This window comes from Pezoporus occidentalis, unplaced genomic scaffold (assembly GCF_034315485.1).
Source record: "Pezoporus occidentalis ecotype Australia unplaced genomic scaffold, CSIRO_AGI_Poc_V1 ctg121, whole genome shotgun sequence".
In the NCBI taxonomy this organism is placed as follows: domain Eukaryota; kingdom Metazoa; phylum Chordata; class Aves; order Psittaciformes; family Psittacidae; genus Pezoporus; species Pezoporus occidentalis.
Window position 1 is genome coordinate 431,881 of NW_026913006.1, and position 20,966 is coordinate 452,846.

Here is a 20,966-nt window from a genome sequence, read left to right on the forward strand (position 1 = left end):
CCAAAGGTGTTTGGCCAACTAACACAGTGCATCACACCAGTGGCTGTGCAAAGAAATTGTTGCACTCCCAAAGTGTAACATTAATGAGATTGGGAAAGAGAAGAACTGAATCTCTTCAATTAACTTTTGCTGAACACGAACCACTTAGACTCAGCAGCAGCAGCAGATATAACCCTTGTTTCTCATATCTGAGCATTTAAGGGGCCTTCTTTGGGAGGTGTTCAGAACTACATTATGAAGCAGGCTTCTAGATCAATATATTTTCATCCTGACCCAAGGTATTTCAGGCCAACACTAAGGAAATTCCAATGTTGTTAAGACTTAGCACATCACTGTGCCAGACCACTACCCATAGCAAGTTGGAAGGCCTCACCACCATCGCTGCATGCTTTTCAAGTTCTGAAGTGAATGCAAACACACACAGAGTACACTCAGACACGGCTCCTCTACAATCTTACTGCAACCCAGGCTGATGCTATTTAGGAATCTTCACTAACCATTCTTAGCAAAAAACAAGGTGATAGCGAGGTACAAAGCTCAATCAGGAACAAGACCCAGATCTGGGCAGTCAGCCTTCCCCGGTGAGTCTCTGGGCCTATATCTAGATTGTGGTATTGCCAAGTAATGAAAAATTATTCTACAGGGCGTAGCCAGCAGGAGGCTGGAGCTGGGATTCTATGTGGTCCGTGGAGGTTTTGAGGAGACCTGGCATGAGCAAGTGCAAGGGCCTTGGGCAAAAGAAGAGCCACAGGGCTGCCCTTGGGAGCATGGATTAGCATGACTGAATAGCGATGTTTAGCAACATTGCATTTCCATAATCATTACTATTATCATATTGACACTTTACTAATTTACAGTAAATGCTCATGCAGTAAAGGCAGTAGCGGGTGATAGTAGGTATTTACAGCAAGTCTTCTAAATACCTTCAAATAGGGGAGTGTATTTTCAGAAACTTGTAGGTAACTATTGCCAAAGGGAGTTTTTCTACTTACCTGAGAATTCAGTGACCTGAAATACCATCAAGAATGTGCCACAGTCCCCTGATCAATTGCTGCAAGCCACAATTAAATATGTAAAAATACCTCATTAGCAGAGATTATGCAATTTCATCCCTAAAGTTCATTGTAAAATCTATAGCAAAATCCTGCAGCACCATCGGATCTGAACATCAGTCAGCTTAGATTCAGATACATCCCCACTTTAAAAAGTTTACAGCCACCGTGTGATATCTATTATAAAAGGCATTACTACTGCTACATACTGTTATGGACACAAGGGAACATGGAAGCAATTCCCAAGAGGATATGGAAGAAAAGCAGCTTCCAGCTGGAAAGCTAGAAAGCTTCCCTCCAACTTTTCTTTTTCTTGGCTTTTGTTCCCATTTTGCCATTGAATTTGTGTAAGTTGTCTTCTTAAAGTTTGAGTCTAATATAAGCTTATTTTAGACTTTCAAGAACTCACTTATGTGCCTAAGTGCACATCTAAGGAACTCAAATCTCAACTCTGCAAATCAGAAAGAGCACGAATTATGCAGCCAATTCCAATTATTAATTATTCATCCACACTGAAGTAATCCACTTAAAGTATACTAATGTGTATTTTGGCAGGCAACAATATATAGTCCCTTCCAACCTCAATTATCCTACGATCCAACTGTATTAAGAAAAAAATCTTTCCCCACCTGAAAACCAGGAAAAACACACTCTTCATTTTTCCCTGTCATCCCTCATTAAATCACATTTTGCCTAGCCCCCTTCTTGATACAGGATTATACAAAACTGTTTTGAATTACATCTACTAGTTTTAAAAGTTCCAAATGATGCAACTTGCATAACTCCAGTCATTACATATGGATTTGTTTTGGGACCTCCTCCAAGTTTCTCTGTTGTTGTTCTGAAACCCCAATAAAGGAGCCTGCACTTCCCCTCTCTGCATACACCATGATAATGACATGGAAAATAGACAGCTTGCTGGATTAACATCTCCCTCTCGTTTTCAGAGATTTATATGTAGTAAATCACACTACATGAATCTCACTTAGCTGGAAAAAGCACTGTAAAAAAGCTCAGCTCAAAAAACAGATGTCAAGAGTGTACGCTAACTGCTTGTCACAATATTTCTAGTGCTAAAGCTGGTCTTCATAATTAACAGGCTTTCTGAATGTTAAATTTATTTTAACATTATAGCTTAGGTTGTATCAAATATATTAACAGGTATCTACTGATTTTACCAAACTAACCTCTTACACTATGTTGTGTAACAAAGAATGGGATGGAATGATACTTTGCAAATTATTTATAAGCATCATTTGTTCAAGAATATATTCCCAAAACAAATCAAATGCAAACATTCCTATTTTATAGTAAACATCAATGGTGGGAAATAAACCTGAATGGAAGCACTTGCAGACTCCCTAAATCTCCATTTTGGGGCAGAATAACATTTAAAGCTGTGCGTCAAGTGGTATTTCTCACTGAAAAACGAGCTCAATTTTCATGTAGAAGCTAATAAAGTTCCCAATGTCTTCAGCAACACCACCACACCTACATTCTCCATATCTATTGACTGACATACAGGCTGGGGGGAACTGAAAGAAGTTTTGACTTAAATAGGTGATACAAAAAAAAGCTGATACACTGAAGCCTCATAGATTTTCTAGGTGAGGCAGCCACCCAGGCACACACACCAGTAGATCCTTCAAAGCATATACAGACCAGGCCTTACACTAAATATCAATCAGAAGCCTCCTATAATTCATGGTGTCATTTTTTTCACAGTTTGTTTGAGTTCAAAAGAGCGAGCAGACTTCATGTCTATTTACGGATCCTCACTTGCTCACAGAGTTTTCCGTGATAACAGAATTTAACTTCTTAAGGTTGTTTTGCATCAGCATGAAAATAGCAATCTTTTAGTGGTGAAGGGTGATGTGTTTGTTTGAAACATGATCAAGCATTATTACTTTGCCACCAAAGAAGGTGGCTCGCTAACAATACTTACAGCATAATGTTTGTAAGCTTCAAAATACTTAAACTGATATTAAAATGATCCATGTGAGGGATGCAAGTTAACTTCTGGTCTTCTAGCAGATTAACTGACATATGCATCAAAAGGTCCAAGAGAAAACATAATGAAATGTAATAAAACTGAATGAGATCAGTTACACATTTTCAGCGACTGGATCCAGCTCCTACTGAAGTCAATGGGACTTTATTCAGTTCTTAAAAAATGTGGTTTGGGTCCTGTTTTTATGAAATTTGAACTTGATAAATAAGTATTTTTTTTATCTTTTCCTTAAAAAGACCCACGAATAAAGGCTTTAAAACCATATCCACCACATCTTTTGTTAATGAAATCTGCTCCTTACAAAGCTGCTTTCTCTCTCATTCTCCTTTTCATCTCACACATCTTTCTATGAAAAGATGCGTAAGAACATCAACTTTTTTATGTCACTAAATCTCACTGTGGAGAACTCTCTCTATTTAGAATAGGAAGTGAACTGCTTTCACCCAACTAATCTTTAATTGATCAGTTAGTCATTTTGACTGCATGCTGATTTCTCCTTTTTCTAGACTGATACTACTGTCCCTTCATCAGCTGTCCATTTGGCAACTGTTTCCACTTGCAAAAACACTCCTTTCCATGAAAAAATGAAGGTATTAACATACCTTGTTGGTATGACCTGTATCACCTGGTCACCTGCTGAAGCAAATTAAAATGTTCTAACACTGCGTAAGTGGCATACCATTCATGCATAACTGTGAATTCTCCCTAGCAGGAAGCCAAGCAGAACTAGTAAAATCCTTTAAAGTCCAGGGACAAGTATCTCAAGTCTCTGCCTTTCACCTTTACACAGAGCTAAATCCTGCTGTTCTGTTACTGTTTATACAGAAGGCAAATCCTTTTCACCAAGCATCACAGCAGTATGGAATGAAAACAAACATTCATTTAGATCTAGTCACAGCTCAGCAAATTAACAAGTAATCAGGTTAGAAACCCAATACCATGGCGAAGAAGTTTATAAATTGTTCCTAGAGCTTCTCCCTAGTGGAGGTACATATATGGAAAAGCTGAGATGGCTTCTTGCTACATCCTGATGTACAACAAACAGCTTCTGAAAGATTATAAAGGTCTGAAAGAAGCCAGGAAATGTATATTTAAGCATGAAGACACCAGGTGTCTAAGAAAACATAATGAATAGAATGGTAGATGACTAAAGCCTCATACAACATGAGGGAAATAACAGAGGATAACTAGGATCATGACCTCCAGTGAAAGCAGTCAGAGAACAGGCAAAGGGCATGTTTACACCAGTACCAGCATGACGTGCCAGAATTTTCCCACATGATATTTCAGCAGAAGATCATACTAGATGAGTACACAGCCTCCCAAAAAGAGCAACAGCAACTGCTGAAAACAATGCTCTTGCATACCTAATCCAACATCCATACAGTGGTAACAACGAAGATCATCAATTGTGGATTTACCAGAAATACGGTAACAACAGAGTGGTGACAGAATGGAAGAGTAGGAAACTGTGTGTCCCAGGATGTGGGAATGAGTAACCCAGAGACACCCACTGAAATGTCAGAGAAAGCATTTCTTAAAAGCCAGGGCAAAGTAAGTTTCTTTTCAGCAGGCATCTAGCAGTAAGCAAGAATCAAGCAGCACAATGAAACCCTGAGCTGATGTGAGACATGAATATTGAAGGATGGAGAAGGAGATCTCAGGGCAACCAACAGTAATTAGTGAAACTATGGGAAGGACAAACTGAAGAGCGGCTGACAACACTGCCCCAGTAAATTATGGGATCTAGCATAGAGATGATTTTTAGCTGACACCCAGTCATCTGAAGAGATGGTAGGCAATGAGCAATGATCAAGAGAACTGTACACAATACTGGACATGAGCACCTGGCATACATACAAAGATACATACGGAAGGTGGTGTCAGGGGAACTGAGTATTCTGCAGGAATGGGTTAGGAAAGAAGAAAGGTCTACTATAACAGCAAAGTGAATGAAAGATCTCATGAGGCATTGAAGAACAACCAGTAGATCAGTGCAGAGGTCCCAGCTTGAGAAGTAGCATTTCCTCAGTCATTCTACCATTAAAGATACTCAGAACCCATGAAATAACATCTTCTGCAAGAGAAATAATCAAGTGAGAAAGCTGAAAATTTTTCCTTTCACACTGCAAAAATGCGACCTCCTCCCTCTATTTCTTCTTGGCAAGAAATATGAATAGTGAATATGCTTGGTAAAATGGCATGAAACACTAATGCCTGGGAGCTTAGTCACTTTTCATATACCTCAAGAAGCCCAGAATTGGCTTAGAGGGTGAAATCACAGCCACGTAAATCTGGCATGGCACAGACACCTTATAGAGAGCAGCCTATTGACCCCTGGAGGTAAGGAAAAGGCAAAGTTGCAAAAAACCCAAAACATTTTTACAGAGGGAAAGCACTGGAGAAGGTCAAATTAAAGAATTCTCCTTATCACAAATGTTGCAGTTAATGAAACTGAAGTCTTCATTTCTACTTTCAGAACGTAGCAGACATTAAAATAATTATTCAAAATGTCCCTGCCTAACTAATTGAAATCAAGATGCATCTTTGTATGTGTCCTGATAGAAATAACATGAGAGTTTGAATATTTGGGATTCCCACCCTTGGTTAAACTTTCCCTCAAATCTTACTTTTAGTTTCTGTCTGACACAATTTGATAGAATTTGGGCACAGTACACATTTGGTGTCTAACTAACACTAGACCTTGGTTGCTGTCTGAAAAAAGCATCCTGTGTAGGCGAGCACTGCGTGTGAGAAATGACTCAGATGCAGGCAGAAGTAAACACGCTTGTTGATTCAATAAGGGACAAGTGAATTCCTGACAAGCGGAGGCTTTTATTTCTTGGACAAGGAGAAACAGTGTCAAGGAAAATCAATTCGATGTGGGAGTCATGTTCAGAACTGCCTTTGTAGGTAAAGGGACAACGCATTTCCAAGCACTCTGGATGCGATTCTGTGCCCGATTAGTTTTGAGACCAGTAAGGGTGACACTTACTTGTTACTTCCCCTCCAGCCATGTCTGTGTGGGCCAGCCACAAAGACCACCTATTCTCTATCAACTGAAGTGCGGGATCTTAAAAAGAAATCAAATTGCTTCTAGTTACAGCACTGACTCAGAAGAAATATTTTATGCAACACCCGGCAGGAGAGATGATACGGCAAACATTAAATATAGAAAAAGATATCGGAGATCATGAGTTTGAAGTGAAAGCACAAACTGGCAATGAAGACATAGAAAACCACATGTGCTAACACCAAATAACGGGGGGACAGGAAGACTGTCTTTCAGAAAAAGAAACATTTAAAAAATGTAAGCATGAGGCTGCCAAAATAGTATTTGGAGCCTTGGAAAGTGTCTCTTAAAAACTTAAAAACTCTAAAAAACTGGAGCAGTGAGATACTAACAGTGAGTTAGAGAAAATCTAATGAGAAATTTAGAACAAAAAAAGTTTTCCTTATAAAAAATACACAAATTTAAAACAGAACCCTAAGTACAAAAGGAATTAATTTTACCTGGACTTTTAAGATTCTCCTAATTTACATTCCTTTAAGACTGCATTAATGCACAGAGCGATCACCTGTTTAAATTTTGCCACTGAATTCAGCTAATCTTGGGTTTCACCATGCAAATGTGTGTGGGCTGCACGCAAACACGCTTGTGTTAGAGCATTGCCGAAGTACATGAAAATGTTCTTTTGAACCCTAAAGTGCCATCTGTTTTCCAGCTATTTTCCCAAGGCTCATTCTGTCTCTCCTAGTTCCCTGAATAACAGCCTCTAAACAGTCAAGAGAAACTATTGCCTGCAACCAGACTAAAAAAAACAACCCACCTTTATCTACAAAATTCTTCTCACTGCATGCCAATGGAAGTGATGTGCATGTGTGACACAGACACGTACGTCTGGCCCCACTTGACTTAACGTCACACGCACGCAACTGCAGCAATGTCTATGTTTCCCTAACTCTGCCTAGATTCTTTCTTTTCAATATTCCAAACTTCTTCAAACAGCTACTTCCCAGTGCATGCAAGATTAATACAGAAACTGGATTTAAAATATTTAATGTGGTTCCTTCATTGTGCATGCGTATCCTCAGGGATACCAGTACAGCAGACCCAGCAAGAACTTCCCTGCAGTTGTGATCTTTGTAAGATTTGCCTCAAAAGTGATTGTAGGCCCCTATTTTTTTGCCTCCTATTAAAATAAAGATGCTACCAGGTCCCTTATTGGTAAAAAATGTGACCCATAACTTTTAAAATTGTGTATTTAAGATATTTTTTATGTACCCAACATCCAAAATTCATTTCAGTTGAGACAGAAATGGCAATGTCCTTCAGTAGGCTGTTAGTATTTCAGTTTAATGTTTTAAGTCCAAAGTCATTACACTGTGGAGGAAAAAACCCAAACCACAAACCCCAAAATTAAAGCATAACCCTGACAGGCGCTTTTAAACATTTCTCCCAGTTGACTACAGACCTCAGGCTCGAGCAGGTCAGTGAGTCAGTGTGGATCAAGAACTGGATGTGTGGTTGTCACTTATTCCAGTTTGTATGACTGACGACCTTTCTATGATCTTGAGATATTAATTCCATGGATCCGCTCTTTTTTCTATCACTACCCTTCCATTTACTTTGTCTAATGTGATCATCTGAAAACCAAGAACAGATCAGTTTTAGTATGAGATTTTACAACATCTACCATAAGAGACCTGATCTTAGTTAGGTCCTCCAGACTTCACTGCAGAATAGAACACATAATGTTAACAAAGTCATGAAACAGAACTACCCCATTTTCTTATAGTGCAAGTCAGATTTGTAAAAACATCATCACTCTGTCCTAACCTTTAAACAAACATATCTAATAGAATAATTTATTCAGAAATCCCAAATTTCAGGATTTTCTGTGGTTGGATCTGGTTGTAACCATTTTATTTTCAACCCTTTTTTACTGAAACAGCTGCTTTTCATAGCTATGCATCCTATGCTACAAATTAACACTAAAAATGTTATTGCCTAGAGTAGCAAAAATCGAGGCACAAAATGAAGTACCTTCTAGGATAGTATAAAGGCTTACTGAGTCACAAGATAAAAAACCTAGTCAGCAACAGGAAGGTATGACAGCATCAGCTATCATTTATGTGAAGGAAAAATGATGACCAAGCATGGGATCACGCTGTTCATTAATAAATCTCTCAAGGGCATCACTCTCATGAGTTTCTGAGAAATAAATAAACAAAAGGCATGCCTAGAATCATCACAATACAATTATTTAGCATGACCTATTTAAAAAAAAACCCTCCCAGCTCAAAACCAGATACACCAAACCGATCGGGATTGCAATTATAAAGAAAATCACAAGGAGGCAGACAAACACCACAATCAATTAAACGCGTGAGGAAAACGAACAAGAAAGGATGTTCAGGGCCAGTGAAGATCTCTCAAAGGATGGTTAGAACTATTTTGCTTGCTTGTGTAATGAAAACTAATTAAAACTAAAAATATCGAGCAGATTACAAGGAACTGAATGCCACGTATTTCATAATTGCAGATTTATCTTTGTGAAGAAGAAAAAAATACTTGACACTCTAGGGGTCTGCGATGATCAGAATAACCAGCACTAGTACCTGCCTCATTTGGTTTGACACTAGCAAGTAAATGAAAGTCTGAGGAGTTTGACAGACTGGGGAAAAGAGGCCTACACTACAGCAGCATGCCGTCTAACTTAACTGGGAGATAGAGACCACAAAGACTGTATGCTCAAAACATAATTTCTGATGGATCACTGGAAACAGAGGAAAATCTTGTGACCTGGATTTAAGCCAGAGCACATACCCATAATTTCAAGCACAGATACCTGAAAGGGTAAGCATTTCCCTGTTTTTAATTTCCATTCAGGCTTACCTTCAGTAAGAAGAGATTTAAGAAAAAAAATATTATTTCTCTCTTCTTGTATCCACATACTTGATTTCCAAAAGCTGAATCATGTCACAAGCAGCAATCACAGAAGAACTGTTATACTGAACTTGAAGCTGATGGCAACAGCTCCTGCTGCATGTCTGGGCTTAGATATCCACCATGAAAAGCTTGTTGCTCTATCACTTTCAATCTGTGCTATATTGAGATGACATGGCCTTTGGAATCTACATAGAAGTTTTACATCTTTTTTTCAGGAAAGCAACACTAAGACTAGAACATAAACCCTACAAAGCACTCTTTAGTGAAGGCCCCATCAGAAGAATGCTGGTCAGATTTGTATTTTCTGGACATTCTCAGAATAATCTTCACAGTTTCAGATGCAGCATTTGCCTAATTTTATTATTTTTTTTTTTTTAAAGTTTCATAATACCTTTATTAGTCAGACTTTTTACCTATTTGTAGCATTACTTTCAGGACTGGCAGAGTGCTGGGGTGTTTGATCCAACCCATAGGAGTGAATAATATACCGTGACTATAATACCTTTTAACTTCCTCAAATTTATGAGAAATGTAGGTTTAATTATAAGCTCCAAGACATACTTTTCACATGATCTTCAGTAAGTAAATATACTGTAATTCTGTACTTCAATTCTCTAGGCTGGGCGTAACAAGACTTATTTTTTCCATTTCTTCTGTGTACAGGCTTGCTGGGTATTCAAAGATAGGGTCTTTGAATATACGTAGATAAACCACCAACATTACCTGTGGTTGAAATTAAAAGCAGAAGACTAACACATGCGTCATCACAACTCCTCACTGAAAACTTGCAGATGAAATTGGTCTGCGCTCTTAATTATCAAATCGCCTACATGTATCTGAAGATGCAGCAACTATAGCACCCAATTGCCACATTCACTAAGCCCCATCTCACTGCAACTGCAGCCTATTAAAAATACTAAATGAAAAAAAATCTACAAATAGACACAAAAGAACACCACCAACACAATGCACCACAACGATAATAGCTACAAAGCATAATTCAAGTGAGGCATTTAAAACTGGGGAAGCCCAGGGAGATCACGTGCCAAACCCCAGAAATTGTTCAAGAGGTGCTGTAATATGCTTACAATCCATTTATTCCTATGCCAAAGAACTAATGTTCTTTTAAAAAGCTTTTACAAGCAATACAATATACCAGACAGACAGAAAGCTATTTGTCCTTGGTTGCTTAGTGATCCTAGAATAGACATGTAAAGAAATTCATTGGGCCTTTACTCTGACTAATTCAAAAGATTACATGCTATTGTTTAGTCTTGTCATCAAATATATGTTACAATACGGTCTGTTATTCCTTTATACTACTTTTTATGAAAACGACTCATTAAAATGTGATTACATTGAAGATACTGCTTAGGAGAGCTCTTCTAATAGCAACAGAAATTAATAAACACTACTAAGGTACATTTATCATGTTTAAGCATGCACTACATTCAAATAATTTAATCCATCTATTTTTCCTCCATCTTTCCTTTACAGGATGGTTTGGGTTTGGGTTTTTTTTTTCTGCACTCTCCACAGCTTGCAAGCTTTTGTTCTCTGCATTATAAGCAACAGAAAATTAAAACCTCACAAAGAATGGAAGCACAAAGAAACAGTACATGAACAGAGAAGAGTGAAACCCTTCTCTTTGCAAGTGCATCATGGCAATACAGTACTTCAAAATGCAAGGAGGAGAAAACAGAAAACTCTCCTCGCCTCAGTTTCCTACCTTACTGGTATTCTGAGGCCACAATATTTCTTAAATAGGTACAATATAATTTTAGTACTGGTCCAGTAGGGACTATTGCTTAACATTTACCTTAAAGTGAAAGACTGCACATATTGTGTAGTAATAGGCATGCTGCTAACTCACATCCTAGAAGTAACTTGGTTAATTTGCCCAAAAATGTAAGTAGCATCATCTAACTCCATAGAGATGTAAATTAATTCCCAATATACTGAAAGAGATCTTCTAGTCTGACTCTCTTCCAAAAAGTTCTGGACCACAAAGGCTTGGCCTCCAGTTTGCTTCCCCCCATGGTGTGGTGCAGCAGGACCTGTAATCCTATCGCCTCCCACTCATGCTCTCTGCAGTAGGAATGTTTCCATTACTCCAGCCTCCTTCCCTTGGTGAGTTGCAGGAGAGCACCACATTGCATTAAGCACCTGACACCCTCACTACTTATCAGAAGCAGTAGGGAACTCCGCTGCTCCTGCCTCACCTGGGGTAGGAGATAGGTATGTAGACAGATAGGTACGTAGACAGAAGGACAAATAATGGACAGAACAGTTACGAAGAGAAAAATACTTTTTTTCTTTCTTTTTCATATTTATACAGTTCCACCTCTACAGCCCCAATTCAACCAGGTATCCTTTTCCTCTTTAAAAAAATGCCCTCCTACATTCATAAACCTTGTAGGCAGAGCATGGTAAGGTAAAAAACATGAGCCGACCAACATTTAAGATTAAAGGTCATGATATGCATATACCTGTATCTCCTCCATTTAATCTGTCATCTATTGGATAAACAATAGTTAACAAATGATATTTAACAATATTTAACTATACTGAACATGAGTATATTATATAATCATACATATTTGATTAATTCCAGCTTTATCTGGGCTTTTTTACTGGTACAGCAGTTGTCTTTGGAAAATGCATCCTTTGTATATTTTATTACACTCTCTTTCACACACTCTTTCCATCTTAGTCCTGAATGCAGCAAGTCTCTCCACTGTAATTGTCCTGTGGCCTCACTGCAATGTCAATTCACAAAAAACCCTGATCCCTATCTCTTTTAGCAGCACTGTGTTCTCACTGACAAATTCCAGCTCAATCTGTCTTTACATATGTGGTACTGTCTAAATAGAAACAATTTTTAGTTTGATGTAAATTGGAATTAAGGAACACAATAAGGAAAGAAACATTATCTGCAAAACCTAAGGTCCCAAGAAACTTAAGGTCCCAAGAAGTACACACAATGCCAGATCTAACCTGCAGTATAACTGCTTACCTTGACCTATGACTGCAGATGCCACAGCTATAGCTTTTATGGGAAAATTATCTTTTGGTTATTTTTTAACAGAGATAAAAGGCTTATAATAAAAATATGAGTGAGCTGGCAAAATTCAGATAAACATTCCTGCAACCATCACAGATTGATTCTATTCACAAGAATTGTTCAAGATTCTCCAAGATACTTGTGCAAAGCGCATATAGCCCATGATACTGGTTGGCTTCCTCTAAAGTACTTCATATTCCTTCTGTTTTGTGATACTTAGTTTTGCTGGAAGCCTTAGTCCATATGCTTTTAGGTAAGATCTAATAGACACAGAGCACAAAGGTCCCAAGATCTGTTTTCCACAGTCTTACATATGAGCAGTTCAGGGTAACACCAAAATTATGAAAACAGTCACAGATGTCCCAAAGTAAGAGGCAGAGATTTGGAAACTGCCTCCTGCCTCCATCCCCTGGTTTTTAAATCAGCAGAGCTACATGCATAACCAAGAAAATTACATTTTGAAGGTATCTAGAGACAGATCAGATCTTACTTGAAATAAGACTAGAGATTATTCTTTTAAATTAACAGGCCTGAAATAAACTTTAATTCTATGGGTTTCATTAAAATGTCCTCTAATTTACACTGGTGTAATGAGGGGAGACTGAGGGTAGCGTGATTTCACTAATATTTATACTTAGGCTTAATTTCCTTCAAATAGGACAAAGCATCTTCTCTAAGTTTTTAAAATGATGTCAGTGTGAGTCGATGGGGTATGATGTTACAACGGTGGAATGAAATTATGTCACTGCAAATGTATGAAAGCAACATTGTAAGTAACAAACCAAAGTTATACTAATGTGTTAAACTGTGAAAACGACCTGAATAGAATCAATAACTTTGCATAAGATTAAGATATTTCAGACCAGAAATTATTTATCTGAGACTGCAATCATTAGTCTTAACTATAGATCCATATACATATTTGGCTGTAGAGCCCAATGTAGTCAAGTACAGTCTGTATCATATTACCTAAATTCAAATCTGCCATAGTTCAAGTGACTGCAGCATGCATAGGAATCTTTGAGACAAATTTGATCAGAGTGTAAATATATTGGAAATTACATACCAAGTGTAAATGGAGATGAGCACAAATGGTTGGAGAAATTTAACTAGCAGGTTAAGTGGACAAAATTTATTCCTGACACAATGTGAAAGCAGGAGGTCCACATGTAGTCACTCTCCCAGCTTCTAAAAAACAGGCATTCAAATGAAAATCAAGCGATTTAATTGCACTGATGAGGGTAGCATGAGCACAATTAACATATGATGACATGGCTGTGCAGTATTTCACTATTACCAACTTCTCTTGCTCCACCTTTTTCCTTTCTTTTGGGGATCACGTTAGCACAGACTTACCATCTTGAATCGAATTTTCAATGTATCTGAACCTAAAATGGGTTCACTCTGAAATGAGTGCCATAAGGAAATGAAGGATCTGCCTTTCAGCTTACAAAATGCATGAATTTTGCATGCTGAAGTTGACCATTTCACACATAACTCCTTTGTCACCGTATTTTCACCCATTTTTGGACTTTGTTACCAGTACCCCATATATAGTCTTATGCTATTACTCCATAATACTGACCATAACTGGACATACAAGTTACAGTGATTTCAGTTCTCAGGAAAATTAAGAAATCTTTCTTACATTCTAACCTGTACATGGATGAATCATCCAAGTTTGGATTTTTGTTTTCTTTTAAATAGTCTAGCCCAAAGTGAAACACAGCTGAAATCAGTTTCATCTGATTTCAGTTTCATCTGATTTCATGCGCTACATGAGATGATGTTGATTTTTTAACTGTTGACACAGGACAATGCATTTTACATGGACATGAAACTGCCAAGATTTACCAGTTTGGTAAATTTGGGCGATAAAAGAGAAAATACTGATGCTTTTGTTCCCCTCAGCTCTACACTTTGTTAGCACATCTGATATTAACTTTGTGCCTAATCCTCACTTTTCCGTGGGACAGATCCAGGAAAAATCCTGGTAATACTATCACTTTTGTTCTGCAGAATTCCAAGTTTATCTTTGGAATGTGTTCCAGGACAGTTTACTGTACTGTACTTTTATGACACTTGTGACTGGCTGACCAGTGGCCAAGCCCTGAAATCCATTTAAGAGCTGAGACTGCTACCAACAAAAAACACTTCCTTGGTTTTGAAGTGAAGATGAAAAACCAATGGAGTCAAGGACAGAAGCAGTCAGAATTAAACAGTGCACAGATTTCTCATGTGCTGTTTTTCTTTGGTATATTTAATAATTTTAGGACTCTGATAAGTCTCCTGACACAGGAATGAATTATTTAAAGTTAGTGTTAGTAATTTAGTTTAGTTTTGATAGCTGCCAGCTGTAACCTGACGGCACTTAGATTTAGTCACATGGAAATCCCCTGTTGTATATATTCTAGTATGTTGGCTCTCTTTGCACTCATCAGTTTTATATCTTTCCACAAATACCAAAAGAAAGATCTTTTTAGGTTCTGGCAAAGATCTTGGAATGGGAAAATGTGCTAGTTGCCAAAAAGGCACTGATTACTGTAACAGAGTAGCCTGGAGTTTATATCCTTTTCTTTTAATATGTAAACTTGTTTCTGATTTAGAACCAGCTCTTCTGGCAAAGGTGTTTTCTCAGTGCTAGTTCATGTGCAGCAAGACTTTATGTGGCTCTGTTCCCTTAAAGTATGCAAAGCAAGTTTCACTTACTTGGAAGCACAAATAAATTTTATACCATGTAGTCCTACACTGCAGGAGATAGATAGGGACAGAAACAGTACTGCTACTGCTTGTATGTTTTTAACTGTGATTTCAATAGCAGGAACTATGGAAAACTCCTTTAAAAAGAAATCTAACAAAAGAAAGAACTTCTTTTTAACAAATCAAATATGGAAAGATCAAGCATGCAAGGATGGTTTTATACTTCAGTACTTCATCCTTAGATCTCACTTCCTTCAGAGAAATGCTTTTTGCTTACTGTCAGCATAATAGATTTTCCTGATTTTCCTTTGATAATGCTCCAATCAAGAATTTAATGACATTTACAGGACGACTTGCCATTTATTAAGGCAATCAGGTAATGTTCCAGTAAAGCCTGAAAAAGCTTTGGAATGCTATGGAAGCATTCTTGGCTCAAAATTCCTGGCTAAAATTCCTTTTCAAGTATTCTCTCTCACTCATTGCTGCCACATCTGAACTGTAGGATAGAACACACAATGTTCTACATACGTATGATGCACCCTAGTCACAACTTAATCCATGAGAAAGTAAGACTTTTTTTTAATCTTATATCTCCTGTTTCAGGTTTCCACAGAAGACAAGACACAACAGCTCTAGCTGCATACTCAACTGGACATTCAAGAAACCCCATAAGTCCAAAATTACATCTACTTCATTATCTAAACATAGTCAGAACTGACTAGAAGGAACTGCTGCTGCAGTTCCAAAAAATCTTGGTTGAATCTATAGGTCTGTTAAATCCCTAAAGCCTTATTATGATCCCGTAGTCCACCTGCAGTGAAATAAGTTATTATTAAATATAATATTCTATTCTATTCTAAACACAAAGCATGACAGTTCTTAACTTCTTGAAATTGCATATTGAAATTGTATGAATGTAACTTATTAAACAGTGAAAATGTATGAGTGCATCTTTCCATATGAGGTGCTAAATGTCAAAGTCTTCATGCTCAGAGTCCTGAAAAGAAATCTATTGCATGACAAGTTACTAAGCCATATCTCCTTGAAAGCAGATCATGATGGCTTGTACCTTATGAACAAAAATCAGGTCTCACTCCAGGGTACTGTTTGACAAATCAGCTTCCCCAGCTGCCACTGGAGAGATTAATTCCTAATGAATCCTTGTGCACTGATCTTTGTCTTCATAGTGTCTCTCACCACGTGCTGTTTTAATTGATTCTTTTCACTATAGTGTGCACGTTCTGCAAAACAGTCTGACTAGATCAGAAAGTACCATATAGACAAACATATTTCCAATTCAGGGCCAAAACAAAGAAGATTTAATCAGCATGCCCTTCTCAGATTTGCAGTATTTAAAGAGCACAGTTCTCCCTTTTAATTCACCCACCCAGATAATACGTACCCCAAAACTGCAAGAAAGGCAGATTGAATGCCACTGTCCTTGAATAATGTAAAATATTTTAAAAGGCATATTGAAGTGAAAGAGAGAAAATACTAAAAACCAAACTGTGCCACTGCATAGATTGCTCTGCAAGGTGGGGATATGGCAAGGTCAGACAACAGCAAGAGCAGGAGCTACACTCGGAACAGTCCTTGCATTCAAGCGACCAGCTTATGAGTAGAAGCAGAAGGTCAGCTAGCCTGAACTTGCTTGAAGCCACAGGTATTCTGTGGAGCAGTTAGGTCACAAAGCCTGCCCTTAGGATAGATTAAGAGCTATTTCTCAGAAGGAATATATCTAACCTTGAGAGGTTGAGGGAATAACTACAAGTCAGTGATAAACATTGGTGGAGGACTGGTGAATGTCAAGCTGGAGAGTATTTCTTGATTTGAACTGACTTATCTTTTTATCCTAAATTGTACAAAGTTCACAACTGGCCCTACAGACCTTGCTTCCACCAAAGTACAGCACAGAATGGCAACACAGAACCACCCAGCTAATGGGTATTATACCTGGGAGTACACAGAAGTGTGCCCGTGGTAAGTGAAGCTGTAGTCTGATATGCAATTCCAGATCAGCATCTGCTTTGTCCTTTGGTCTGAACTGCAGTCACTGTTGAGCAAATCAAGCTATCCTTTGATAGGATAGCTTTGATCCTACCTCCACTTTGATGTATTTTGAGTGGACATCCTATAAATTTTAGAAGACTATGGTTTCACTGGTCACAGTGTGGCACGTGTATGTTTTTACACACCCACCTGTAGGTGTGTAACACTCCCCGATACAATTCAAACCCGCTGTAGCCAGGTAACACCATGAATAAAGCAGACAAGAGTTCCTAAATGCAAACATATGTATTTAGTTGGTAGGTCAGCTGGTTCACAAAATATTTTCATAACTTTTTTTTCAGTTCTGCATAATGACTAAAGCCAAAGAATCATGTGCTGTAAAAGAAAGCTTCTTCAGACAAGAGAAGCTATTCACCTAGTTTTAGCTTTCATTCTAAAAAGACTTTATGTTTAAACCAGGTTTTGTTATTATGTTAATACTGAAAGTGGAAACTAATTGTTAGGATAAGACTTAGGTCTGACTTCTTACCTGGTTGGGGGTAACCCCAAAGCAGTAGCTCTAGACACAGACAAAGCTACAGAGATCTTCCCCTTAGACTAGTACTACTAATGTTAAGCACCAGCTCTGAGAAATTCCTTTTTTTTTTCTTTCTGCTCACAATCTCTCCTAAGCAAGTATGATGAATTTTTAATAGCTAAGAAACATGAATGAATTCCTCTTGTGAAGATGACAGTGTAAAAATGTCATTATTCCTGTTTTCACATTAACATGATCTTTCATCAACACTACTGTCTTATTTTTGAACTGGACTCTTTACAAATACAGCCAGACTCTTGGTTCCACAGAACCAACTTTTTATACAGAAATAGATACATTGCCAGATCAGGATCAAATACTTGATCTCCAAGTTTCCTACAGCAAAGCTTTCATACCACAGACACCGTATTACACAGTATCAACCTTTGAGCTTGAAGGCATCTCATCTGGCATAACCCTCAGGCCAGCTTGCTGGACAAAACTGAAGCCACAGTAAAGACAGGAGAGTTCAAAAAGTAGTGTCACAAGCCTAGTCATTATGGTAAAGACATTTTGCAATGCTTTTCATTAGCTGAAAGAAGGGATCTGGATGTTTAGCACATTTGAGGAAAGGTCTTTCGCCTATTTTTCTAAACATACTCAGGTACCCCTGACCCACTGGAAGCTTACTTTATCCTTACTAGCTTTTTTTGTACTGCTAGAATTTGCTGAAGCACCAAGAATCAACTCTAACTCCATGGAGATTTTGGGGGCTTTTTGCATTTCTTGCAAGGGAAGCAGGGCTAGGTCAAGACTGAACACTTAAGGTATAATCCTGATTAAGGAAATTCAAAACAGACACATTTTATACACACTGTTTACTATTACTTGTCCTTAGCTGGAAAATTAGGCCTGCAAAAGAGTAACCCTAAGCGAATTAGCTACATTACACCTGAATTTGTAAGATAATGAAATACAAACAGACCAGGCCTGCATTGGCTCCTTCAAAATTAGGGCTTATGCTCCGAGTTGTTTTACGTAGGACTTTCTATCGCATCTTTTGCAAACACCATATTTAATTTAAACCAAAAAAATGCTACCACTCTACCAAAGCAGACTAAAGAGAAGGAGGGAGACTTGAGAACAATGTATGCTTTCAGCATGAAAGTGCCATGATATCATTCTTTGGCTTGGTAACGCATATACTTTAAGAGACTGGGGAGGGGAAAAGGTAAGGAAACAGAAACAGAGTTCTTTGTACCCTTATGAAACACCACATGACTCTTTCTCCCTCTTGCCTCTCTGTAAATCACAGGGAAGTGGCTCAGTAATGTGAACCACAAATTGAGCACAAGCTGCAGAGTCATTTCTGAAAAGTTGGTTTAACTGAACCACCAGCCTGTCATTCTCCCTGATTTATGCGATTCTAATTAGAAGCTTTAACACAGATCTCTGAATGCCACTCTGGTTCTACACCTTAGACACAACAGAATATTGCTGTTTAAAAGACATGCTTTTTGTAAAGAAAGTTTTTTTGACCAGCCAGAATTATCCTTATGTTCTTTGTAATAGATAGAATGATAAAATGATTTGGGTTGGAAAGGACCTTAAGATCATCTAGTTCCAACCCCCCTGCCATAGGCAGGGACACCTCACACTAAACCATATCACCCAAGGCTCTGTCCAACCTGGCTTTGAACACTGTCAGGGGTGGAGCATTCACAACTTCCCTGGGCACCCTGTGCCAGTGCCTCACCACCCTCACAGTAACAAACTTCTCCCTTATAACTAATCTAAACTTCCCGTTTAAGTTTTAACCCATTACCCCTTGTCCTATCACTACAGTCCCTAATGAACAGTCCCTCCCCAGCATCCCTATAGGCCCCCTTCAGATACTGGAAGGCTGCTATGAGGTCTCCACGCATCCTTCTCTTCTCCAGGCTGAACAGCCCAAACTTTCTCAGCCTGTCTTCATACAGGAGGTGCTCCAGCCCCCCACAGATGCCTGTGTTTTAAATGCATACAGAGAAGAAGTCATAGTAGTAACTATGCCCTGACATCAACAGGTGTGGCAGTTTGTGTTTTTTTTTAGCTTAGGCTGTAAACTGGCTTGGAGTTTACTTTTAGGTGCTAATTTTACCTCCGACTCACAGATCCCATTGGGTTTCAGTACATTTTTTTTTCGTGTGCATTTGAACAGAAAACAGACTGGAAATATATTGGGTGAAACATCAAAAATGGACTGCTCCAATCATGCCAAAGGAGGGAAGCTGAACTTATTTACAAGTGGAAATTATAACCTGTTGGCATTTAATAGGCTGCCCTACCAGCCAGCAACATTTAGGCAGCCCAAAGTCAGTGTGTTGCACTTCTGAATTTTTGCTATGCTTTTCCCTGTAAAGCAAAATCAGATTAAGCAATTAAAGACAGTCTAATCAATGCTTGGTTCGAAAAATCCACAGACATGAGTTTGGCAATGAGGAATATCTGGTTTTGGCTTCCACAATGACACTTTTTTCCCAGAGCAGAAAAAAACAAAACAAAACAAAACCAAAAAACCCACGTGAAGGAGCTAAACAAAACAGTTTGAAAACGTTACACTAACAAACGGAGGAAAAAAAGTTGCTTTTGTTCACTTTATCATTACCTTTGCCTAACTAAAACATTCCCAATGCATATTACCTTCCCTACTTCCTTGATAAATCTCAGGCATCTAGCAGAGTACAGGACCAGGAATAGTGATAATCCTGATGGATTTATGCTGGATTTTACTTTTTCCCCCATGTAAGAATTTTCTGTATGCTCACTTTTTCCATGCTTTCCATACCAAGTTTTACTGATCTATGTTGAAGTTGTAAAACTTAAATATGTTATTCCTTTCTTCTCATTTCAGTTTACATGCCTGCTGGTCCTTACATAACAACACTTTGGGATCTCGGCAACATCCACCTTAATGTGTTGGAAAGTGCTCACTAACCTGAATAACAAGGAAATAGCAATAAACAAAGACTGTTGTGGACTCTGGCCAGCTTATTCTTCACCTGATTTTTGACTATTCAGGGAACAAAGTGATTCCTTTCAGTTGCTTGTGCAACCATACAAAGGGTCAGCTTCATCCAAGTGCTACTCTTCATGACTGTTTACCTCCTTCCTAGGATTTAAAACAACAGCAGTCCACGGCCAGGCTGAATGGGGCTTTGAGAAACCTGGTGTAGTAGGAGGTGTCCCTGCCCATGGCAGGAGGTTGGAACTGGATGAGCTTTAGGGTCTCTTCCAGTCCAAACCAGTCTGGGATCCTATGATGGAAATGCCTGGAGAACAGGACCCAAAGCAAAGACCAGAAACAGAATATCAAATATTCAGTAATTCTGGGAGATGGTTTAAAATGGTAATACAGTCAGAAGCATTATGAATTGGGATTCTGAGCATGTCAGTGAAGTTCCACAGAAATACTGGCTGCTTTTCTTTATTGTTTAAAAGAAATAAAGTAGTCTTGCTTGATACACCAAAGGCAGTAAAAGAAATGAAACAACACAGATCATTGTTCTGATGATCAGGTAATAAAAAGCGACAGCAAGATAAACTTCGGAAATTATATTAGATAAATTTAGGAAACAATTTATGGCAGAAATTTTAAAATCCTATCATATAGTTAAAAG

General features: G+C 38.3%; 1 protein-coding gene across 6 annotated transcripts in view; it reads right to left on the reverse strand.

The window, feature by feature from the left end:
- The window catches only part of GAS2 (growth arrest specific 2), a 90,224-nt gene that overhangs the window by 5,260 nt on the left and 63,998 nt on the right, over nt 1-20,966 (reverse strand). The window contains exon 8 of one of the 6 annotated variants that reach the window (XM_062607258.1): nt 8,113-8,278. The exons of the other annotated variants lie outside the window; for them this stretch is intronic. Within the exon in view, the coding sequence (XP_062463242.1) occupies nt 8,192-8,278 (87 nt within the window). The 3' untranslated portion in view covers nt 8,113-8,191. Of the gene's footprint in view, nt 1-8,112; nt 8,279-20,966 lie in introns of those variants that run through there. 6 annotated transcript variants of the gene reach the window in all.